Genomic DNA, 26,520 nt, shown 5'->3' on the forward strand with positions numbered 1-26,520 from the left:
ATTAGACAGCAGCAGCTTTGCATCTATTTTAATATGCCAGTTTAAGGAGATGAAGGCAATAACTAATGGACAGCGGTGCAACCGGGAGGGTCATACATACCGACACTCGCTTTGAGCTTCTTTTCAACGCTGAGAAATGGTTTCTGGTGCTGCCTCATGCTAACAGGGGAGGCGACGTGGTGTTTGGAGTTTATTTTGCAGCGTCAGTGCACAGGGGTAAAGACAGTGACAGGGTTCTGGGATTTTTCTGGTTGATAAGCAGCCTATAGGTTTTGAAAAAGGCTGGGAGTGCTGGTTGTACTGGGAATCTTTCTTGAATATGGTTAATTGGTCACGGAGGGATCGCCGGCTGTCCAGGATCTTAATGAGCTTCTGCTTCTTCTCAGCGGGCCGTTCAGCAAAAACTTGTCTCTCCGGGCCACTCAGACCGGGGGTTTTAGAGGAAATCACCAGATTGTGTCGAAAATGTCTTCAAGATCAAGAACGTTGCACAGTACTGGTCCATGTCTGGGTCTGGACTTTTAAATGCTTATTAGAAACATGGGAGGCCTTTCTGGTTTTCAGGGATATAATACATATTAATGATTCTAAGAGTTCACTCATTTTCTCCTGTTCAGTGTTACACAGAGACGTCAAGTGGATAGTTTTATTTTGTCAGGGTTGGGGCGCCGCTAGCAATTATGGACCCCCTGAAAGGTAAACGTTATGGACCCTTGGTACAACAAAGTATCTGTTGGAGTGTGAGTGTGTGGGGTATACATGGGAGTCCATTCCGTAACTGCCATAACCAGGGTGCAGTTTGTTAAAAAAACAGAGGGGTGGGGGGGTGGTTGTTTTTATTTATTTATTTATTTTTTTGGTAGGAGCTGGGGGGCAGCTGTTCTATATATGAGGCTGCAGTTCATAACTAATGTAACTAACGCTGGTGTGAAACTTAACATACTTTCAACGTCCAACTCCCGGGTTCTATTCCTCTATTATACACGACATTTTCACAACTTCTAACCTGTATCCACTGGACCCCCTCCACTGCTCTATAGGCCCCCCAAAGATGCTAGGCCCCATCAATTTGTCACATTTAACCCCCACCACCACCACCATGTTCGCAAATTCTGAGACTGCCAAAAGTTTGGTTCAGGTGAACGTTAGTGCCAGTAATGTAGGGTATAGGTGTAAGAAAACTCAGTCACAACCTGCCCCCCCCCCAACAAATAGCACCCTGGCTGTAACTACCGTAACTGGCGTAAACCGAAAGTGAAATTTAACACGCTTTGGACATCCGACTCCCAGCTTCTATACCTCGGTTGTACGCCGAAGCTTACCCGAAATTTTCACGACTTCTAACCTGTATCCCCTGGGGCCCCTCCACTGCTCTATGGGCCCCCCGGGAATGCTGGGCTCCATGAATTTGTCATGTTTACCCCCCTTAACAGCGTTCTATTACTCATGATATGAATTGGATGAATGGCATCAGAGCATTTTTCATTTTCGGAGACATATTGCCCCCTTTCCAGACATTTTGGTGCTAGAATTAGAGGTTCACTGACTAACCAAGTGGATTAACCTTGTAACATCCATTTAATTTGATTACATTTTAACCATGTTATAACCGATGTAGTCTCAGTTGTGTTGAAGCCACATGTTTAACACAAAAAAAACGAGACAATGGTCCCTTTTGGCCTTAGATTTCTTCTATTGTAAGCCTAACCTCAAGCAAACGTTTCATCAAAACAGTGGATGTTAAAAGGTTAAACGTTATTTTGAGATAATCGACATTGGCAGGTAATTATTTCACAAGACCAGCAGACAAAAAATGAAAGCGAACATATTCAGCGTAGGCAGAGCTGTCAGTGTGGCAGCGTGTCAGAATGTGGATTTTCTAATTTAAAATACATTCACTGCAGACCGAGTGCAGAATGCATCGACTTAATCAAGCAGAAACAATACAGGTATAACAGTGTTGGATGTTTGCTTGTGCATATTTACATATTTCATTTAAAAACAGGAAGCTCACCCTGTACTGATCAGTCAATTCCATATGTATTGCATCAACTTGGTGTAGAGCTGGGTTCAGGAGCCACATACAGCCTAATATGATATAAAATGGGCCGGACCAGTAAAATAATATAACTAGTAGGATAAGAACTTTTGAGTGAAAAACGTACATTCCGTAATGAAAATGTTTACATCTACGAATTGTACTTGAACATAACATGAACAAATATGAACAACCTGAAAATTTTTTAGTAAAATAAGTGCAATGCTAACAATATTACACCTTAGTTTATCATTTATACATACAGTATGAATCACAACTTAGAGATCACAATGGATCTTCAAATACACAAAAAATTAAATAACAGGGAGAATATTATTAAATTCCACATACTTCTCTTAAGACATTTCAGATATTCACATTTTTTGTAAAAGGCTAGTCTGTAAATTTAAACATTTTTAAGTTATTTTACTTTTTTTTTTTTACATTAAAACAAAGAGACAAATTTACTGTTTTCATTATTTATAAGTTATTAGGATAGTATTTTACTGGTCTGATCCACTTTAGACTGAAATGACCTGAAATTATTTTAACATCCATGATTGTTAATATCTTCGGTGTAATTTTTGCATTTCACAAATTCATCCCATTGAACCCTTTGGTGGGCCGGATTTGGCTCCCGGGCTGCAAGTTTGACATCTGTGTTGAAGAGTAAAGTGTTGGACACAAAATTAGAGAATGCCCTTAAGTACTGGATGAGAAACCAGCTGTAAAATACTCTAAAGAATAACTTGAAAATGGCTTTTGCTGTACTGGAGTATAGGTAATATGTAGTAAGAGGCCCACATGCTGAACAAGCTGCATTCACAAATATGCATTAGACAGTGTCACCAAGTTGTTTTATTTTATCTTAACCATTGTTTTTCAGCTTTAACAATTATTTTTGGACAAGGTCAAGCAATTATTTAAGGCGGAACAATCAGCGCCTGAACCATAATAAAACATTTCATAATGAGGAGTGTAATACGGCTTTCATTATTGATTCATCTCCTGATTGTTAAGGTAATTTGTCTTGAAATTCCATTTGATGAATTACAGACATGGCAGATTTATTAAATAAGAAACGTTATTAAGTTTCCCTACATCTGAGCAAAGTCTGTGCAAACAAGACTGAAGTCAATTAATTAATTCGATAGTAGCTACTTTGTTTAACCCATAAAGACCCAGTGCTACTTTTGTGATTTTTCAGAAATGAATTTTTCTGTAGATTTAACCTTTCTTAAGTGATTTATCACCATTTATTATAATCTTATCCTCTGTATTTTGCATTCTTTTTAGTGAAAATCAGCTATTTTCCTATGTTTAATTCACTGATTATGTAGCTGTACATTAAAGCTCAGAGTAAATTCGAAGGTTTTATATCAGAACAGAGAAAATTGGAGTTGTAGTTAAAAAGTAATACTTACAAGACCATGCTGGATTATTTTTAACCCATAAAGCCCCAGTGCTATTTTTTGGTCATTCCCAAAGTATTTTTTCTCCATACTTAACCATTTTTAAGTGATTTATCACCAGTTATTCTAATATTATCCCCTGTATTTTGCATTTTTTAGTGCAAATCGTGTATTTTCCTATATTTAATTCACCTATCATGTAGATGTTCATGAAAATGCAGATTAAAGTTGAGGATTATTGAATCAGAAACAGAAAAAAATTGAAGAAAAAGTGACTTTTTCAGCAAAGATATTAATAACTGAATGTAAAAACAAATGTTTCCATCCATTGTCAGTTATCAAACTCCATTGGTTTTACTGGTGAATTAATGTTGTAGAAGATGACGGTGTTTCCACGGTAACTACAGAGCCATATCTGATGACCATGAAAAGATGATAAACTGGATTTTATACGAATTATTTACATGTATTTATAGCATACGTGGATCAACAGGTATTAAACAGTTTAGATCAGTAGATGTTTTCGGTCGCCAGTGGCTGTTCAGGTTTTTATGGGTTACGGAGGATAGTAAGCATCACTTTTTATGCTTTTTTTCACCCCGTGCCTCTTATGTGTCATACAAAACCCAACATATCATTGTTAAGGTTATGTTACGTCGCTGGCAACCAAACAGAATTCATACTTACTTTACGATGTTGCTACAGATGTGAGTGCTCCCCCATGAGTAATCTACTCCGCGAGAATAACTGTTGAGCATTTATATGAAAAACACAAACTCAGTGAAGGAACACAGCAGCCGAGTCTCATCTATCTCCATAGCTCGAGCAAATATTGAAACCTATGATGTGAGAGTGTCGGGCCTCCCTCTCCTCTTTCACTTCTCTGACAGATGTAAATGGATGTTTCAGCAGTTGGCTCTAATGCATTTTTAAACAGGCACAGCAGCAGACAGCAAATGAACGTGTCGCGACGGCAACACTCTCCGATGGGGTCTCCATCTATCGCTGCCTCCTCCTTCTCCTCCTCATATACAAACATACAAACCCTCACGCACACAGAACACACACCGGCTCCTACACACTGCTGTGAATAGCTGTCATTCATCAACTTTCGCAGCACAATGGGCTCAGTAAAGGTCCCATCTTTCAACTAAAGCACCTCCACACTGCAGTGCCCAGCAGAGCACTGTACCACTGCATCACGCTCCCTGTCATCCACAAACACTCCTGCACAGTACGACGGATACATGATTTGGTGAAACTGTTGTTTATCCTCTCCGACTTGAAATTAAAATGGTTCTGCCTCTCTAGATGACAGCACAGAGGACTGTTACTGCTGATTAGACCGAGAGCCTGTGTTTACTGTGATGGTGGAAAAGGTGATCAGAGATGAAGGACTTGTGATTGTTTTCCAGAGTTTGGAAGGGAACTGAGAGGGCTCTGCAACTGCAACTGCAACGTACTGTACATGCAAATGGATGAAACCAGCATAGGGACATCCATGTGGAGTCTAGGAAAAGGCTGCAAATACAGAAAATACAAGAGAACAGAAACACAACACAAACTGGATAACAAGCAGAAGAAAGTGGCATTGCAGTCATGAATGGACGAGGTGAACTCTACACTCTCTACTGTCCAAGGTTATTATCGTTAACAAAAACTAACGAAATGATGAAAACTAGAATTGAAAAAACATTTTCATTAGCTGAAGGAAATAAGAACTATAATTAAAAGAAAAAAATGATAACTAACTGAAACTGTATTGTGTGTAGGGATGGGAATCGAAAACTGGTTCTTTTTGAGAACCGGATCCCAGTAGCTCGATTCCTTGGAATCGTTTGCCTGCCTGCTTAACGATTCTGCTTATCAATTCTGCCTTCATTGCGCATGCGTGTTGACGTCACGTGTACACTGCATTGTTTTGGTCAGAACATAGCCAACGTGGTGTTGAGGCAGAAACGGTCTAAAAAGACGACACCAGGTCCACTTGTAACACTGGCAAAGCTTCCATTTCTTCAACAGGGTGGAATCCCTCCAGTCTGCTCAAACATTTGTCCACAGCATGTGATTCATTTACAGGAATGTCACGTATTTGGTACGCTACTTAGCAAGGCTTGTGAATGTAGTGGCAGAGTGAATGCCGGGCCCAGTTACGGTGCGGGCAACAAACGTCGTACCCAAATACAAGTTTCCGAAGGTAGGGGAAAAGAAATGAGGTGCACAACAACGGGAGATGAGCCGAGCCGAGTCGAACTGGCTCAACGTAGCGGACATGCGGCAATAGAGGAATTAGTAAAGCGTCTTTAGTTTCACTTTTACCGCACGTCACCGTCACGTCATGTGAGAATGTGTTGGCTGGGGTGGAATAACAGACTGTGAACTAAACATAACAGGCCAGTCTTTGTAAAGTTTATCAAGTAGGTGCCTTATCTTACCCCTAACCGAAATCTTTTCCTAACTCTAACCAAGTTGTTTTTGTGGCTAAATATTGGGCATAATGTTGTCGCTGCCGAAATAAGAGAAACAGAGTATATTTTAACACTGTCAGTGATGTTGTGTGTCTGCAGATTTTGTGCATTTGAGTCTTTTTGAGAGTGATGTCATCTTCTGCCGTATTGGTTTAGGACACAGGTGTCAAACGTGCGGCCCGGGGGCCAAATCCAGCCCGCCACAGGGTCCATTCCGGCCCATAGGATGAATTTTTGAAATGCAAAAATTACACTGAAGATACTAACAATCAATGGTGTAAAATATAATTTTAATTCAGGTTCCACATACAAACCAGTTAGATCTCAATTGGGTCAGACCAGTAAAATAGTATCATAATATCCTATAAATAATGACAATGGCAGATTTTATCTTTGCTTTAGTGTAAAAAAAAAAGTAAAATTACATGAAAATGTGTGCATTAACAAAGTATCCTTTTTACAAAAAATGTGAATAACCTGAACAAATATGAACAACCTGAAAAGTCTTAAGAAGTAAATGCAATTTTACCAATAGTCTGCCTGTTACTAAATGTTTTGTGTATTTGTAATAATAATGTAAGTTGTTATGCACATGTATAAATGATAAACTGATAAACTGAGGCAGAATATTGCTGAAATTGCACTTTTTTTTGCACGTTTTTCTTAAGACATCTCAAGTTGTTCATGTTATTCAGATTTTTAAGGAAACGTTGTAGATTTTAAAATTATCATAATGTAATTTTACTTTTTTCATTGTTGTTATTTTACTGGTCCGGCACACTTGAGATCATATCAGGGTAAATGTGGCCCCTGAACTAAAATGAGTTTGACACCCCTGGTTTAGGACAGGTTAAGGCCCAATCCTGTTTCCCCCCTTGGCCCCTCCCCCTTACCCCTACCCCTCTGTTTTGCGCGTTCACGTGACGGGGTAGCGTTGTCACGATTCTCGATTAGATGAGGGGGAAAGGCTAAGGCGATTTTTCAGGGCCACGCTACGAACAGAGGGGTAGGAGAAATTTCCCATAATTCAGTTGGAATCAATGGCAAGATGGAGGTAAACACAGCCACAAAATGCAGCAGTGTGATGAAAAAAAAAAAAACAAAAACAAATGTATTTTCTTTTTACTGGTGAATCAGTATTGTAGAAGATGACGGTGTTTCCATGGTAACTACAGAGCCTCTGAACATCCAAACAGGTCATATCTGATGACCGTGAAAAGATGACAAACTGTATTTTACACCAATTATTTACATGGATTGATAGGATTAGTGAATCTACAGATAATAAACAGTTTGAGTAGATGGTTTTGGTCGGTGATGCATGTTTGGGTTTTTATGGTTTAATAAAAAACCATGACTAATCATTTTCATTGCAAATTCTCAGTAGAAATAAACCTTTTAGCAGACATTCGCCAAAAATCTAGCAGCTACGTGTGTTTAGCAGTTGGTGTTTGCCGTACCTGCAGTGTGTGAACGCTGCTCATATGTCACCACATGTTCTTCTGAAACCTGTGATTGAGCTGCTTTGCACATTCTCCTACTCTGTCTACATGCCTTTCCCTTTCTTTGACATTAAAATGGGTCATAACCAGCAAAATTACCACATTTGATGCATTTCCTCTAAATGATGGCGGTCGTCATACATTTATGATGTCTTTACTCTTAAATAATACAATTTCCAAAGAATATGAGGGCCTGTGTGTTCTGGGACAGGATGTGATGAATATTGTATGGCAGCCCTGCATATTTTTTTTTATTTTTTTTTTTCCCTTACCGTGCCTACTGTCTCTGATTCTGTGGATTCTGTTTGATAGAAACATGTTGTGCAGGGTAATGCGGAGGTTACAGCAGACTCTACATAAATTCACTCATCCTGCAATCTGTCTCATCTCTCTTTATGTCCACATCCTTAATTTGAAGAAATTAAAGGGATATTTCACCACTAAATAAGTTTGCCAGCAACTGAAACATGATAATATGGAATCCGGGCTATAATTGTTAATCTAAAAACATGGATCTATATTTTGCTAATTGCATAAAACGCTGTGTATCTCCCAAAGCTATGGACAACTTAATTAGAATTTTAGTGAATTATCCCTTTAATAGTCACACTCACTCTGTTAACAATCTGTATTAAAGCAGATACACAATATCCCTCATTGATGCTCAACATTGCTTTTGTCATTTCAGGTACCCATCAGCATAACTATAACCATGTGGCTCTAGGTAGCCCTACACGCACACCTAAGAATGGTAAGAGAACCTAGTGGGAGGGGGGGATATTCAAGTGAATCCACGGCAACAGTTCAGTGTCTGAGCTGGAGCCTGGACCTGCACATTAACTTGAGTATAGTGCTTGACATGGATGTGTGAAAACCCCTTGACATGGTCCTCTTTTTCAATTCGCCCTGCCACAAATCCATTCTGTTATTGAAAATGAGGCGTTTTTGTTAAAGATTGAATCACACAAGTGTCACATCCCATAGTCATGAACATTTTTCTGTGAGTGGGATCAGGGTGCAGTCTCTGTCCGTCTTTTTTTTTTTTTTTTTCCTTTCTTTCTTTTTTTTTTTTTTGGTAGATACAATTGGCTGACGATCAACTTAATGTTCTGTCAAGGTCATCCCTCCTGGTAGGCAGAACATGAAAATAATACCAAAAAAAAAAAAAAGAAATGGCGATGTTCCCTAATATAATACTTAGAGCAAACCACCATAAGCACATTTTATCTCTTAACATCACCGCTCTGTGATAACATGTTAATAGTGGGGAATAGTTTGATTATAAAGAGCTAATAATTAAATAAAACCATTGTAATTACAAAGTAGGGATGTAACGATTACCGGTATAATGATAAACCGCGGTAAAATTGCAAACGGTTAGTATTATCGTTTAAATTCTAATTATCATGATAACCGTGTTTGATTACCTCACGTTTAGGGAAAAAAAAAACCATGGAAAGATCTGCTTTAATGTCAAATATTTGAGTATAGTTTGAATTTATTACCATTTTGATTTTCTATACCGAATATTTGGAACCAATATTTACTCTTAAAGTCTTTGAACAGGTTCGTTAAGCATCTTTATGTTATTAATACAATAAAGTACATTAATTTTTCAAATTGGATTTTTTTGTGTGTGTGTATGTGTTTCTGGCCTTTTATGTTTTTATAGTAGGTTAAAGTGAAAAAAATAATAGGCACATAATATAAATAAAGTTGTGCTAAAAAAAAAAGATACCAGACATGGGTATAGTAAACATTTGTTTATATAGTATATAAAGGCAAAATCAAAAGTACTGAAAAACTGACAAAATAGGCTCAGACCACTAAGGGTTAATATTTGAATGTTTCTGCAACAGAAGGTACATTGTGCCTATTATTTTATTTTATTTTATTTATTTATTTTTTAAATACAACTTGGTTAAATTATTTCAGTGTGTGTATAAGTACTGTTTGAACATTTTGAGCACAATTTCAACAATACCATAATAATAATGATAACCATGATAATTTTGGTCACAATAACCGTGGTATGAAATTTTTATATCGTTACATCCCTATTACAAAGGTACAACCAAGTACAAAATGCATGCAACAAGGAGCCAAAACCAAAGGATATTAAAGCTAAATCATCACAGATTAGGGCTTTATTATGGGCAATTAGTGTCCTTTGGCCTGGGATCAGATGATACCTTAAACTCCTAAGACCCAGCTATGGGGTTTCTGTCCACATTTGTGGACAAGAGTTTCACAACTTAAACAAAAAGAATAAAAGAAAAGAAAACTGTCCACCACAAAGGACATTCCATAAAAATTTTAAGAACTGCATCTGAAAAAACTGTTGCATCATGATGTTTCCAATATAGGCACTTATTTAATAAAAAACAAAATAAAGCTTGTACTTTGCTGACATTTCCTGGGTCTCAGGAGGATAAAGGTATATCACTTCCTGTGTATTTGATCCTAGAGAACTGCTATTAATTGGACATAAATTCATGGCAGAACGGCGAGAGGAAATGCAAAAAAGGGGGAAAAAACTGCATATTCAAACCAAAACCACAGATTTCCTGTCAGAGTTAATCCATTTCCATAAACCATATGGGCAAGTTTCTTATACTTTTGAATAATATTAGTCACTCCAAAATTATGTTCATTAAATCCAATAAGAAGGACTATTTGTTTTAAAAAAGTATTTTATCAGGACTTTACATTGGAGTAAAAATTTGGTGACACTTACGGGGTGAAAACCTGATGATGTTTTCACCGTATCATAGGCTTCTATCTGGATAACACTTTCAGAATTAGAATAATATTCTCAAAACTGAGCCTGGAAACATTCTGTTTCTTCAGAATTATAAGGTTCTATCAAAACTTTTGCTTTGTCATCAACCAACAGTTAACAAGTACATAATGTGTCTATTTATGTGTCTATTTCATATTAACCAGGGTATTTATGTTATTATTCACATTATTTCAAATTAATACATTTAAAAATAAGCACTGACTGTTTTTAAACAGCTACATAGTTCATTATTTAAGTTTAATTCCACATTATTTAATGCAAAGACACACTAACTGCTTAGAGTTAATTCATGTGTTCTAATGGTGTTCATGTTAACTAATGTATGACTTTATAAGTTATTTAATTAGGATTATAATGATGCTATTATTGTAGGTGTTAAATAAATCTTAAATGTCTCTTGTTAACATTGATGAAGGGGTTACATGCTAAAGTACTAACTAATATTACTGGTAATCCTAACTGTATTACTCCTCTGGAAATATTAAATATTAATTTGTGTACCCTTATTGTGAAATATAAGCCTTTATTTAGGAAATATTATGCATAGTGTTAAAATTTACCCTGTAAAGCCTGAACCATTATATCATTGACAGAAAATTCCAGTTCTTTGAAACTGGAGCCTTTATTGGTCCTGCTGAACAACCAATTTTTTTTTTTTTTCAAATATCAATTTCCATGAATGAGTTTCAATTTTGTTTCATATTTGACACATTTGGTCTCAATGCTCAAATATTATTATTTTTGAACGAATAAACACATAGTATAACACAAACATGTCTAACAAACTGGTCATTTCTTTTCAAAATTGCCAAAGTTCTGCCTCTTTCCTCATTAATGACAGTGTTTTAGTGTCACTGGAAAGGCCTCTGGTGAATTAATTCCTACCCCCTGGTGGATTATCTGTGTATTACATGTATCTAATTGTATACATCAGGTTTTTCCAGAAAAAAAAATATCACACTGATCATGTAGAGGGCTTCAAAACTCATATATTAGGTATGATACTTTTGGTGTTATAGGGTTAAGGTATTAGATTATTATTATTTTGATTGTATTATACAATTACCTCCTTATTGTCAAATTATTACCCACGATTGCTGTTATGACTCAGCTGTAGTTTAAAGTGCTGCCATTTCACATATGATTTAATAAATAATAATCATTCATCTGTTTGTTGAAATATGTCTTTTGAGGCATAGGGTTGATGTAAAGGAGTGTGTAGGGTAAAAAGGTGAAGGCCTGAAAGGAAACAGCTGAAATGAAAGGGAAAAAAAATGAAGCCATGGGATGAATCCTCACTGCTCTCTTTTTAATAAATCACTCTGATGTTGCTATTTGATTTATATTCCGTTTGTTTCTCTGACAAAAATAATTAAACAAAAAGAAGTTGACTCGGCTCTCAGGCACTCGGGGGTCTCGCTAATTCTACAAGCAGACTAGCCCCAGTTTTATGGACGTATTTGTCCGTGTGGTCCACTTCACACACAGAAAAAGCACATGCATAAGCAAAGCCCAGCTGCTGAGAAATGCCTTGGAGATCTATGGAAACATGAAAAATCCATTTGAACAACACATCTAACTCAGACTTTGATCACAGGCCCCCTGAAAGGCTTCAAATTTCACCACGTAGTGTATTTTCCAGATAAACCCACTGCCACGACCCCCACAGCGGCTTGTAACCGAAACAACCAGGAGACACCGCTACAAATTACAAGCAGAAAATGTGCAATCATACACACAAGTGTACACAATTCGCCTCAGGAAGTAAAAGCTGATTTCATTTGAATTCTCTTTGAGAGGGGATACTCGGTGCTGAATGTGGAGTAGTTTTTGTAGGTTGTTTTTTCTCACCATCAACATGTTTCTGACATATTTGTTTTTCACTTGGGTTTGGTAGCTCACCGATCATTGAGACGTGGTAAGTCATACATACATATTTAATTTAGTGTGAAAACTCATTCATTACATCCCAACACACACATTTGTGTACACATGCACCACAAACCAAGTCCTACATTTGTGTATTTCCTCTTTCACTTTGTGTACGTTCTGTGGTTTGAGACCTGATTTAAATAGCATTTGCCGCAAATAGTTCTGCTTGGCCTCATATTCAGGGTTCAAATTCCCAAAAATCAGTGGTTGACCTACAGGGGTTTAGCTACTGCATCAACCCTGGCCTTATTTTATGTAGCAACTGTCATCAACCGATCCAATGAAAAGACCAAACCCAGTGATGTGTTAGGAAAGAACTCCCCAACACACTCTAAAACCCCACACCTGTTTGTTTGTTGAGGAAAAGACCAACACACTATTATTTCCTTCAAGTCTTTTCTAGAACGGGTTCAGCTGGACTTTCCTCCAGCCTCATCACTCCAAGAACCAATAAGTACATCCTGAAAATATCAAGTTTGGAAAAAATTTTGAATCACTGCTTGGTTCTACAGTCACGGAAAAAATTCTTAGACCATCAGAAGTCTTAAAAAACAATGATTATGCAATCACGTACTAACTCCTGTGTGTATCATGTGACTAAAACAGATAGAAAAGAAAACATGGAATGCCTAAAAGCACTGTTTTTGGCAGTACAGTGCCATAGCTATTGATGTAAGAACTGAAGTAATTTTGGTTATCATCAAGAAAAACATGGAAAATGGATAGATATCAGCTCTGAAATTAAACTCTGATGAGCTATTTTTGTTATCATTATATTTGTCCACCTTTAGTTGTACCAGCCATTAAAATGAACAAGAAATTGAAGAAAACAAAGGTGGTCTAATAATGTTTTCCGTGACTGTATGTGGTATTTTCTTTTGTACGAATTTAGCTATAAAAATGCCAAAGCTCAGAACTCCACACATGCAAATGCTCCATCAAAACAATTTTTTTTTTTTTTTTTTTGCAAAGACAGTGTTGCTGTGGCACCTGGAGTTGGTGCCACCTAAGACGAATCTGACCAAGTTTAAAGAAACAAGAACAAACACACCTGAGACTTTGTTCTGGAGGTAATTCTGGTTGTGTGAGTCTAGGATGATAAAAAAAAAAAAAAAAAAAAAAAAAAGAAATATTCTCACATGTGGCGAGCAACCTAAGAACATCCATGGTGTCCATATATGGCATGTACTCAACATTTAAGTCGCTAAGTCAACTTAAATGTCCCAGAATAAAAAATAATCACTGTGATGATAAAACCCTGTGCATTTTTTTGTGTTTTTTACAGCATTGTTAATAGTAACTCTGTTTTAACACAGATTGTACCTGTTACCACAATCATGTCATTACTGCTAATGGTCTTTTCATGGTATTTACTTTTTAAAAACACTTGCTAAGACTTGCAAAGACTATTTGAGCCAGGTCTGTGTGATTGTACTGTCTGTCGTGATGAAGCAGTGAAATGTGTTTGCTACTGAGATAGCTAACAGCATGCCACAGTCTGAGTCGATTCTCCCCTTATTGATGCATTGTAGCAGACAGTCCACTCGCAGATTGTTCACATCCTTCGAACCCCCTCCCTGCAGCGCACAGGACCCCCTACCGTCACCCAGCCCTGCTGCCATCTCTTTGTCCTACTCTTTGAAGATTTCCTTCTACTTTTCACACTTGTATTTCCTTTCTCTGCTGTGTTCGTCTACTTTTCCCCTTTTATAGTCTCTTATCTCTTACTTCATCACTTCTTCTCTTTCCTTCCCTCCATCCTGCAGCAGTTACTAAAACCCTATTTTTATCTGCCCGTTGGAGGCTGGTCTGAAGCCGCACCCATGCCCGCTGCTCTGCACTGCGTGACAGACTCGCGGTTCACAGGGGAGAACGAGATAGAACCAGAGTGAGAAAGAAAATGAGAGAGGGGGGAATACCGGATGGACAAGAAAGAATTAAGGAGTGGGGGGGGGAGTGGGTGGCGGCATGGCAGGGCAGATAAGATTGACAGTGCAAGGAAGGCAGCAGTGAATGGAACAGATGGATGTTTGAGTGTGTGCATGTGTGAGGAAGACAGATAAAGAGAAGGACTAGAGTGAGAATAAAAGGAAAGCTTTGGTCCAGTTGTCCCCCTGTGCATCTTCTTGGCATGATATCACGCCACATCAACAGCCGGTCCAGGCGACGCTCCCTGCCCCGTTCCCAGATCTCATCACAGCACTGTCACAAAGCAGGGTCACTCTCCAGCAGACATTTGTTGTTTAGTGTGTTGTCTCATTTTTTTTTTTTTTCTCCTTTTCACCGTCCTTTTCTTTTGTGGACTCGCTGTTTCCTCTTGTCAAACCGTCCCTCGTCACCTGTCAAGTTAATCCTGCAACCAAAGTCTCACCGAGCGCCTGATGTGACCGTCTATACTCCCTCGTCACTGCCACAAGCAAGTTGGAGTTTAAGATATGCAAGGCTTTCTCAAAGGCAGAGACACTGAGCAACACTGGATCAGTTAAGGTTGGAACAAGTAACCGCCGTCATGAATTATTCCACGTATCCACACTGTTAGACCGGATAAGTTGAGTTTATTTAAAAAATTTGAGGAAACCAGTTGCGTTAAAAAAAATTAAGTAATGAGTAATGAAAACTTGAGTGTATTAAACTTAAATACTTGATGGAATTGCTATTTTAAGTACAACATACTAAATGCCAAGTTAATTTAACTTAAAATTTGTTGCGATGTCAATTGCTTTGTATAATCATTAGACTTAATATCAGTTCATTATACTCATTTCTATGTTGATTTAAATTAAAATCTTTTCAAATATAAATTGCTTTATGAAAATATTCAACTTAATATATTGTAGCGTGGATGGAAGTTAGACAGGAAGTTAGCTCAGCATACTTTGCCAGTACAGGAAGAGCGTTTAATTTGGAAAGGCATAAAGATTTACATCGAAAAAAGATGAACATGGATGAACAGAAAAGCCATTGTTCTTCCTATGGCTCTGACTCATGGTGCAGTTCTATAAAAATACAAAAACAAACACAAAAAGGCCAATAAACATTGCCATGCACACATTAAGTCAAAAGTAACACTAACACCACAACCCCGCTGAACTCCTGCACATAAAAATAACACAATTTCAACAACATGCCCAATACCCACATATGGGGAGGCCCATTCATTTTCAGCTGTTGTGTACTCTTTAAACTGTCATACAGTGGTGGCAAAAATTATTAGACCACCCTTGTTTTCTTCAATTTCTTGTTTGTTTTAATGCCTGGTACAACTATTTTGTTTCATTTCATTTTATTAATTCATTCCAAAAAATAATTGGAAAGGAGCAGGATGAAGAAAACTTATTATACCTGCCCCTAGTACAATACAAAAACAAATAAAGAAATTCACATTTTATTATATAAGATTTTGTGACACATAAAGTATAAACCCCACCCCCCCAGAACCAGTGGCGACCCCCATACCAACCCAACCTGGATCTAAAAATACGAATACCTGCCCCATTCTTAAAACATCTGCTCACATCACATAAGTTACCGTTACGGCCATTACAGTAAACAGTTTACATGGTAGTCAATGAAAATAAAACAAATCTGAAATGCTTAAGTTAAATTATTTCATTATATTTTTTTATAAAGCTTCATGATACACACAGGAGTTAGTACTTGATTGCATAACCATTGTTTTTGATGACTTTTGATGGTTTACCAATTTTTTCCATGACTGTATATTCTCATCTGACCGAGAACTTCAGGACAAATTCATTTTAAAAGTTAAATTACGCATGTGAAAGTGTAATGTAATGATGTAAAAACTAAAGAGTTTATTTTATTTTATTCCTGCCATGTAAGATCTTTACCCTTTTTTTTGGGCTTGGCGGTCTCTCCATTTTACCAAAAATTAGCATTTAACGTGTGGACAGGAGAATTAAGTTATATGTGAACGGCCAAATTATTGCCCTTTCCACATTTAGAGGAACATAGATTTTTAAAACATTTTTCATATCAAATATTTTTATTAGCGCACATTGTCATACAGTCACATGTTTACTGTGGGATTTTACATCCATACAGACAAATGTGCAATTAGGTCATAATGCACTCTTATTGCTTTCTTTGAATATATAATAATATATGAAGAACAGATATAAATGTGAGGCGCAAAACAAAAATGAAGAAAAAAAATACATTAAAATAAAAACAAAGAAATAAAAATTTAAAACATTTTTCTATATATGTTTAGACCTCTTGTTGTTACACAAACTGCATTTTATGTCATTAAAACTTTAAAACCACCTTTGAAAGTCAAAACTCAACTAACATACATAGGTTATATAGGTGTTTGTGTCAGTGTTTGATGTTGTGGTGAAAACTATAACCTCAACCTGAAACAGTATTTTTAAGTTAACTTAACTGCTAACTGTATCTGCTGTATCCAATAATATCTGAAGTATCTGTGACATCCACAGTTTGAAGTTCAACATGTCTTAATTTGAGCATTTGTACTAGTTTGTAGTTGTTTTTGCATTATTGCATGTACAGACATATGTCACGAGGAGAGATTTAACCCTTTCATGCACGAATTATGAGAACCTTAATCAACATTTTTTCCTGAATGTTTTTATTCCTCTTTAGGCATGAAAAAAACAATGCGATTGAAAATTTTCTTCTGAAAAATAAAAAAAATAAAAAAAAAATAATAATAATTAAAAATACATAAAAAAAATAATAATAATGAAAAAAAAAAATCTCATGAACCTATTTTTCATGAAGTTGCAAAAATGTCCACTCAGCTGGACACCACACGTTTAATTTTTGACACACAGAAACATGTATTTACTGATAAATTGTGTGAAAACTATGGGGAGGGGTTGTGATTCTGGGGGTTTATGCTCAGGAGAGATCTACATAATGTTACCAATTCATGCCAGACAAGATATGTAATGTCTTAAAACTCTAATAAAGATATGTGTAAAAAAAAAAAAAAAAATAAAGCAACGTAAAAGATCAACAAAATACATGAATATACAAGGGATCCGCTGTAGAATAGCTGTCCACTGTAGTGACCAGTGTGCATGAAAGGGTTAAAAAAAAAAAAAAAACACAAAAAAAAACAGAAAAATATGTGTTAGAATGTATTTACAAAATCATTTAAAGCAGCATCTCAACCATCAAAATGTGCAAAGGCTCCAGCAAAATACAACTTCCTTCCTCTAAAACATTAGCGTTAATCCTGTATCTGTGTCACTCAAATGACACACTAGTAGCAACATTTGGTAACATTAGCCTGTAACAAACTAGATATTCTACTGTATTACATTATTTTTTTCATTTTTAGTGTTGAATCTAAAATGCTTTTACACATGACTTTGCAAATAAGTATCAGTGACACTAGTTTTGTCAGTTGTTTTAATTAGTAAATAGTGCTGCCTATATACAGAATATCTGCATAGTGCATTTAATTAATGCCCAAACAGCAAAACAATCCACAGCCTGTCTCACTTGACTGGAACAGAGGATTTTTAATCATTTTAATTTTAGTCTCCTGAGCCCAAAACCTAACTCAAGCAGCTTACATTTATGTACACTGTACTTAAGAATATTAACTCCCAAATTCCCAGAGACAATTGCAAAGCTTCAGTGTCCTGGAAGCTCCAATGACAAACCAGTCTGTACGTAGCCCAAGGCTGTCAGGAAACGACCACAGCTTCCTCCACATTCTACCCTCTTTAATGCAGAATCCAAAATATACGCACATAATATCACAGCATGGCTAGTTTTCTCCGAGTTTTAACAGTCAAATTTGTTGATAACACAACACGGAACCAACAGATCGGTGCGATGGTGCATTTAATTAATGCTCCACATCCACACAAGCCACAGCCTGTTGTACTTGATTGGAACAGAGGAATTTCATTCATTTTAATGTTATTCTCCAGAGCCTGAAACCTAACCGCAAAAAAACACTACATCAAATTGAAGAAGCCTATATTTATGTACACTCCACCTCGGGATATTAACTCCCAAATTCCCAGAGACAATTCCGCGGCTTCAGTGTCCTCGGTGGAAGTGATGGCCTTGGCAATAACAATAAATTATTTACGCCTCCTGGCACACAAATGTTTTCAGTCAGAGGTCTGGGAAAACATTTCATCAACATTTTAATATTTTAACATGAAGTTAGTTGTCATTCATGTCGTCTAACCTGCAGAATAAAAAGTGTGCTGTCATGAATCCAATAATGGCTTTTTAAATTACACCAATGAGATTAATTCAAAGCACCTCTGCCTCCAGGAAATGTTTGTATACCAAAAACTCCAGCTTGCCCAGCAGTTCACTCTTGCCTTCTCTTACCTCAGCAGGTGGTCCTCCATGATGGTTGCCTGGGGTCTGATCCTGGCTAGCTTTTCCTTTTTTTGGAGGGGCGGGAGGGAAGGGGAGGAGAAAGCCAGCCAGCCCATTTTTTTCTCTCCCATTTTCTGTGTCTGTATATGTATGTGTTCTCCAGAAAACAATCGGATAAGCGGCATCCTGACCTCGCAGACGGAACCCTACGACCTGTCTTTCTCACGCTCCTTCCAGAGCCTGTCACACCTGCCGCCTTCCTACGAGGCGGCCGTCAAAGCCGACCTCAACCGGTTCTCGTCCCTGAAGAAACTCAGTAGGTCCTCGTTCACTGCACTAATGCAAGCGTAGGCCCCCGCTGCCCTGATGCCCTGCATGATTAAAACACTGCATTCATTGTGCTGCCCTGACTTCTGAGTGGGACTCCGAAGTGTTCCATCTGTGAAAATGATTTGCCTGCTGTACCACGGACGTCAACCTGTAGAAAAATATCACTCGCACCCATTTTTTCCCGGCGATTTTTGCAGCTCCTGATCAAATAAACATTTAAAAGGATGGCGGGGACTTGAAATTTTTCATGAAATCAGCCCAGTCATCTCATGAAACCGTGAGTCATTGATATTCCATGGTTCCCTTGTCTCCACTTAAAAGCTACAGCCACTATTTCTCTTGAAGCATATAAGTACATTAAGTGGCTTCTTGTGCCTGGCCCGGCTCGGTATTGATTTAGTGGCGCTACGTTGGATTTCTGCTGCGTAATGAGGTCTCATCTCATGATATTCTCTAAGTGGAACGCAAATATTCCTTAAGGCTTGTGTAATTTCATCATGACTGCCCCACTTCACTGCTGGCTTGCAGTCAAAGTGAAGGATGACGATCTACAACTCATCCCGTCAGGGCTCACTCCACTCCCACTCGTAGCTGCCAGGCACCATTCGGAACGAAATAGCAAAAATGGGTTTGGAAGATCAGTTGTGTTAGGTGAAAAACACAATACATTGCCAATACCCCTGCCTTGAAGAATGCTCGTGAGAATTAACATAATAGTTTTTGATGGGTGGCTCAATTGTCAAAGATAATGCCCACAGAAGATTGTTAAAATGGAAAACATCTCCAGGCAGTGTACTCTCTCAGTGTCAGTCTTTCCAACTTCTTTTTGCTTCCAAAGCAAATTATTTGTTGAAGCAAATAGCCAAAAGGCTTTGCAGTTTCTTTTTGTTGCTCAACTAGTGTCTGATAGATCATGCAGGACTGTGCTGGAGGGAAGATGGAGCAGCATTTCTCATTGTGAGGATAATAAAAGAGAAGAATGTTACTGCTTATTAATGCAAATTGGTATCAAACTCAAGAAAAGCGTTTAGCCCATTGCAGAGCAGGACAGTATACGTCCCGAGTTATTCATTCAGGATATGGTAATACGGCTGATGAGTTTGCAGTGCCCTGCCCACATCTTGAAGACTATTATGCTTGGGAAAGGAACATCTTGTTTTTATTATCTCTCATAATGAATCGATTTGCAGAGAGCAACCCGTGGCTCGCTGCTGAAGGGGATTTTGGCTGAGTATAATGTTGACAGGTGGCGTGGACACTACTGCACCCGTTATTGAAAAAGACTCAGACTCAGAGATGTCTCCGAATTCTCAATAAGGTGGGAGAGGTTTGCTCTCCATATTTTATTCTCATCATTTAAATTTCATTAGCACTCACACTGACTTGATGTGGCAGTTAAGCAGTCATTCTGCTGTTCAGAAAGGACAAATAAATCAACTCTTTCTAACAATGGACTTATGAATGTTGCCATTTTGTGAATTATTTATGTTGCATTTGACATTGACATCTAAAACATATATGTAAATGTGTCACTGTGTAAGGGTTTGTCTCTAAAAACCAGTCTTTATGCATGGATTCATGTTGTGTGGCATGAGGTGGATACTACATTCACTACTACTCTCTACTGTGTCTAGAAATGTATTCTTGCCTTTTACTCTGCTTCTAAATGCATGTTTCACACATGAATAAACAGATAACGTCCACTCAAGGACATGAAAACACTTGCAATTTTGAACGTGATGTGATGTGTGCAATAATATAATTAGCTTTCCAGCATGTACGTATGAGGTGCCTGCGTGCTTCCCTCCATATCTGTGTGATATGACGATGTTTGTTTATGGACTTTCTCATGACCTTTGAAAAGTTTGCCCCCACAGCCAGAGCTGCCTGTAGAATCCCCGATGAAGTCTGGATGTGGTTCTGTTATGTGCCTCGCATGTAATCTGGTCCGACTGCAATCCTCTGTCTCTTTCTATTTTCTATTCCCCTCCATGAGCTTGGAAAGGTGAAACACAGATGGGCTCGCCAACAGTTTTCACTGCATTGTGTGCACTGTGCTCTCCAAACCCTACTTTATCCAATTTCTCCCCTTGCATTTGAACACACCCTGTTTTTTTTTCTCTGCTTTCACTCACTGAATCTCCTCTTCACCCTTTGTCTCCTCTGCAGCAGATAAAGAAGTTGAAGACTACTATACTCGTAAGCGCCACCTGCCTGACCTGGCGGCGAGAGGGACTCTTCCCTTACATGTTCTCAAAATGAGTCAAGAGCAGGTGAGTGCATAGGTGCTTCAAATAAAGGAAAGGGTAAAGTACATTTAGAGACACATATACATTCGAAAAAGACTCAGTTACGTCACTGACTATTTTAGATGGAGTAAAAATATGTTATAGAAATGTAAAAAAAAATAATAGCCCATATAAAATTCTCATTATGTAAGATTAGGATGTACTCAAGTTTGTGGTGGGATACAGTTTTTTTGTTGAAGTTAATCATCTCTTTGTCCAGAATATTCTCACAACCAGACAGCTTTTTCCTAAAGGCGGCCATACACTGTGTGATTTTAGAGACGATTTCTCACTCGTGCGACTATTTCTGGGATTGGGCCAGATGTGCCTCTAATGGTGTGTCGTGCTTCGTGCACTGTACATGGGGTAAGGAGAAGCCATTAACACCTCACGACCACCTCACGACCAGCAGTTGTGTGTTCGCAAGGAAAACTGAGCCGTTTGAAATCCTGCTCGCTCCTCGTGAGGGTATCGCACAGTCAAAGCAGTGCCACGAGCCCATGGGCCTCAAACTCTCACACTGTGCATGCGCGAATACAATAATAGCCAGCTACTGTAAGCTAATTCTAAGCTAACAGTAGCTTACTATTGGCCTAGTGCAGTTTAGCTTTTGCAGTTTACCTCTAGTTCCCGCTGTAGGATTGACAGCCCATACTGTCCACGTCTAGCCAACCAATTCCTGCACCAAAGACGTTGTTGTCTTTTCTTCTTTTTTGATTCCCCACAGATAATGGCACATATTGCCAAAGCGGCTCGTTGGTTTTTATTTAGCACTACCATTTCATGACTCACGCCAATACACAATCGTCTATGCACTTCCAGATTCCTTGGTATTTTAACGTAGTATTTTAGAATACAACACTGGAACGTGTGGTGCATCCTCTGGTGTATAGTCCTACAGTGTGAGCAGTCAGGTCGCATACGAGCATCAGCAGTACAGTGTGAGAACATGAATCGTGAGCCTGACTTTACGATTGATTCGCACAGTTTGAGATGGAGCTGCGTACAGCGATCGAAATAATTGCACAGTGTATGATCACCTTAAAGGGAACTGAAGTGGTTATTATAGGCTCTCATTGTTCACCAGACACCGTGAACTAAAGCATTTGAAGTCTTTTTACCTCTCAGAACACAGCTTTAGTTAAAGTGGTGAAACACACGAGTAACACAGTAACATGTTATTAACCCAGGCTGCACCTCTTCTGTGAGAAAACATGGCTGCTTTAGTCAAAGGTGTCTGGTGGCTTTGAAACAAACAAGAGCCTGTTTGACAGTACGGTATAGCAGTGAAAATATCCTGAAAACAGCAAACATTTAACAGATACCCATTTATTTTCCTTCCTGTTACCCCACCCCCCGAAGGGGAGGCAAGGGGCATTGTTATTTTAGGTTTGGTTTGCTTGTTTATTTGTTAACACTCCAGCAGCAAAACTATTGGTTTATAGATTGCCAGTGACCCACAACAGATTCCATTACATTTTGGGAAATGAAGATCAAAGTTCCAATTTTTTTATGAGTTAAAAAAATTTTTTATTTGTAATGGGTAAAATTTCAAATGTCTATAAAAACGTCAATTTTGTTTTAATGTACTTCAAAATTGGCACATATATAGAGGCAACTGATATACTGACATCAGCACACGCATAGACATGATGCCATCAGCTGGATCGATGCCAAAATAAACTACAATACGTGCGAGGGGCGGGGTTTGTCGTGCCTGGTACCACTTGTGGTTAAAATATGTTGGACTGCTCCTCTGTCCACATGAGTCCAGACTTAGAAACATTACATAGTACATTACTTAGCTTTCATGCCTCCAGCATTTGCTATGACTTTCCAAACTCATTTGGTAAATGTGACCAGCCATTAAAATTTGGTTAGATGGTCAGTAACTAGGGATGTAACAATATGAAAATTTCATATCACGGTTATTGTGACCAAAATTATCACAGTTATCATTATTATTGTGGTATTATTGAAATTGTGCTCAAAATGTTCAAAAAATATTAATACACACACTGAAATAATTTAACCAAGTTGTATTTAAAACAAAAAATAAAAAAAATAAAGTAAATGGCATAATGCACTTTCTGTTGCAGAAACATTCCAATATTAACCCTTAGTGGTCTGAGTCTGTTTTGTCCATTTTTCAGTATTTTTGATTTTGTCTTTATATACTATATAAGCAAATGTTTACTATACCCATGTTTGGGATCTTTTTTTTCCAACACAATTTCATTTATATCATCTGTCTATTATTTTTTCCCTTTAACCTACTATATCAACACAAAAGGACAAAAAACCACAAAAAAAAAAATTAAAATCCGATTTGTAAAATGCATATAATTTATGGCATAAATAACACAAAGATGCTTAACGAACCTTTTCAAAGACTTAGAAGATATTAGGTATAGATAATCAAAATTGTAATAAATTAAAACTATACTTAAATATTTGACATTAAAGCAGATCTTTACATAGGTTTTTTTCCCCTAAAAGTGCAGTAATCAAACACGGTTGTCATGATAATTAGAATTTAAACAGTAATACTAACCATCTGTAATTTTACCGTGGTTTATCGTGACACCGGTAATCGTTACATCCTTTTTAGTAACACATTTGTCCACGGTGTGACCACAGACCAAATACTGGATACTGTATTTGTCAGTACTTTACACAGATTTTAAGTGTGCTCTCTGAGTTTCCAGATTTGAGCCGGTTTTATAAAGCTGCCCTTTCTATTTTTTTTTTTTTTTTATTATTATTTTGTAGTGCTGACTGGCACAGATTTTTTTATCCCTCTACTTATGAATAAACTCAACTCATTCATCTTCTGCTTAACAGCACCGGGAGCAGCAGCTCCAGAGTCAGCCCCCGCCGTCCTCCATCTCACAGGCCCCTCCTCAGTCGCAGTCTTCACAGCAACAGTCCCAGCAAAGGCAGAGGCCCCGCCGAGTCCAGAGGGCCATGTCCCAAGACCGGGTGCTGACCCCGCAGACTGCCCCCCAGCAGGATTACAGCATGTCCTCTAATGGGATGTCCCCGTATGGAGGCCGGATTCTCTCCGATGAACAGCTCTTGTCTGCCGATCGCCTTCGATCCCAGGAGCGCCTTCTTCCACAGGACCGCCACACGTCCCAAGACCGCCTGTACTCCAAGGACCGCATGTACTCCAAGGACCGCCTCCTGTCACAGGAACACCTCTACCCAAAAGACCGCCACTACTCTCAAGACCGCCTCTATTCACAGGAACGCCTGTACTCACAAGATCGCCTACTATCCCAGGATCCTCTGCTCTCTCCAGATAAACTGATGATGTCACTGAAGCGTGGCATGGTCAGCAGCATCTCTGGTGGCTTTTATGGCAGCGACAAGTCGATATCGCGTGCCATCTCGCACACAGACGTGTTCATACCAACCACGCCTCTTATGGATCGTTACAAGATGACCAAAATGCACTCCCATCCTAGTGCCTCCAACAACGGCGGAGGCGGTGGAGGAGGAGGGGCACCGGGAGGCGGTGGAGGAGGAGGAGGAGGAGGGGGAGGAGGAGGAGGCAGCGGGCACTCCAACACTTTAGCCATGAATCAGACAGCGTCTAAGAGGCAGGCTTTTGCCTCCAGACGGACACATACTGTGGAACAGCTCCACTACATCCCACAGCACCACCAGCAGCAGCAACAGCCACAGCACTACCGCACAGGCAGCAAAACTGAGGTGACTGTGTGAGGGGGAGGAAGCACTGCTGTGTGCCCAGGGGTGGGGTGGGGGCGACCGAGGTAGGTGGGTACACTGGCCTTCCGTTACAGTTGGACTGTGGCTATTTCAATCTTTGACTGAGGTTTCCTGCAAAGTCAGAGATTTCAGGACCAAGAATATCCACTAGCTTACAGCGAGAGACCGGGAACATGAACTACACTGTACACTGCAAACACAGGCCCAGCTAGATCTGAAGCCAGAGAAGGTTGTTGCAGAGAGTGGTATTATCTAACTTGCCTACTATTATTTCCACTGTCTTGACTACCCTATTCATCCACAGGCTACGGCCTCATTCTGTGTATGTTTTAGTGAGAAAACACTGATTGTGTCTGTCAAAGGCTTTATCAGCCCCCCTTTGTCGAACAAATCTATTCTGTGACCTTTTCTGGCGAATCTTAAAGGGCTTTGCATGGTTAAACACAAGGACCGATTCCTCCGTGACTTCTGTTGTGCAACACAACGCCACCACAGGTGATGAACTAGGATGAGCCTGTAATAACTTTATAAATATATAAATAAATGAATAAAAAACAACCATTTGTACGCCCTGTCCTACTCATAGCGCTAGAGAATCTCAATGAGAGAAACTGAAATGGATGTTATTAGCACTTCGATTTGGTGCCTCTGACAGATGTTCCATTTCTAAAAATGAAGTGGTTTTGTGGGTTACAAAGCACAATCAATAAAAAAAAAATTCTGTTCCATTTTGGATTTTGTTTTTGAGTTTCAATAGTGATGGCTAGCTTGTTTTGTTATTAAAGCGATGGCAGGTTTATTTCCTTTGGGTTTTTTTTTTTTCTTTTGCTTCCAGTAGACAATTGTAAATAAGCTATTCTAGAAGCAGTATTATGGACAAGTCTTTACTGAATGGACTTTGTATTAGACTGTCTGTTTTCAATAGATTCTTAAAAAAACAACTATAAATCATCACTGTTTCGTGAGTTCAGAATAGAAACCCACTTAACCAAGTATTTGACAGGATAAATTAATACTATACTGTGTGTGTCTTTGCTAAACTGTTTGTAGGACAAGAAGTGAATGAATGTGTTGTTGATAACAGATATACCACTGTTCATATTTGGATGTAGACTGTGTTCCATCAACATCTGAGGAGTTGAACATCATGGAAACTGATTATAATGCTTGTTAAAGTAGGGTCAAATAAACCATCCATATTTTTCTAAACAGTCAACATTGGTCCTTGCGAGACGTTTGTGTTGTGTGGTTGTATCTAAATGACACAAAAACTCAGATTTACTTTACCTGTAAGTTATTATTCTTTGAGTTTTACCAACACATACATTTTTATGCAGATACAAATGTGTAAATTGAGCTCAACTGGAGCTTGAGGAGCAAAGGAGCCGGGACATGATGAAGTTAAACAGAAAATACACTCTACTGTTTCTTAAAATACACTGGTTTATTAAAACATCTGCAAGCCCTGGCAACAAAAAGGTGTGGTAAGGTGCATGGAATACTGAGTGTTATTTGCTTTCTCCCTAAAAAAAGTTATGTGAAATGGTCTCATCATGTCTCAATTTGGAAAAATATATAATCGTTAAATTTGCAAATGTTTCCTGATTCCCCGAGTTCACTCAGTCTTTAAGGTTGCACATTAGGCTACAACTGAAACTGTCCAGTTTTTAAAGTTA

At 38.4% G+C, this 26,520-nt stretch overlaps 1 protein-coding gene across 6 annotated transcripts in view; it reads left to right on the plus strand.

Annotated features, from left to right (window-relative positions):
* Positions 1-26,060, plus strand: part of LOC115410082 (protein shisa-6-like) — a 113,558-nt gene extending 87,498 nt beyond the window's left edge. For 2 of the 6 annotated variants that reach the window (XM_030121512.1, XM_030121514.1), the window contains 5 exons: positions 8,109-8,171; positions 12,121-12,141; positions 18,655-18,807; positions 20,991-21,094; positions 23,954-26,060. In XM_030121512.1, the coding sequence (XP_029977372.1) occupies positions 8,109-8,171; positions 12,121-12,141; positions 18,655-18,807; positions 20,991-21,094; positions 23,954-24,838 (1,226 nt within the window). In that variant the 3' untranslated portion in view covers positions 24,839-26,060. The remainder of the gene's footprint in view (positions 1-8,108; positions 8,172-12,120; positions 12,142-18,654; positions 18,808-20,990; positions 21,095-23,953) is intronic. The other 4 variants (XM_030121513.1, XM_030121517.1, XM_030121516.1 and 1 more) reach the window with 4 other exon arrangements.
* The last annotated feature ends 460 nt before the right edge of the window (positions 26,061-26,520 follow it).

This window comes from Sphaeramia orbicularis, chromosome 19 (genome assembly GCF_902148855.1).
Source record: "Sphaeramia orbicularis chromosome 19, fSphaOr1.1, whole genome shotgun sequence".
Taxonomy (NCBI): Eukaryota; Metazoa; Chordata; class Actinopteri; order Kurtiformes; family Apogonidae; genus Sphaeramia; species Sphaeramia orbicularis.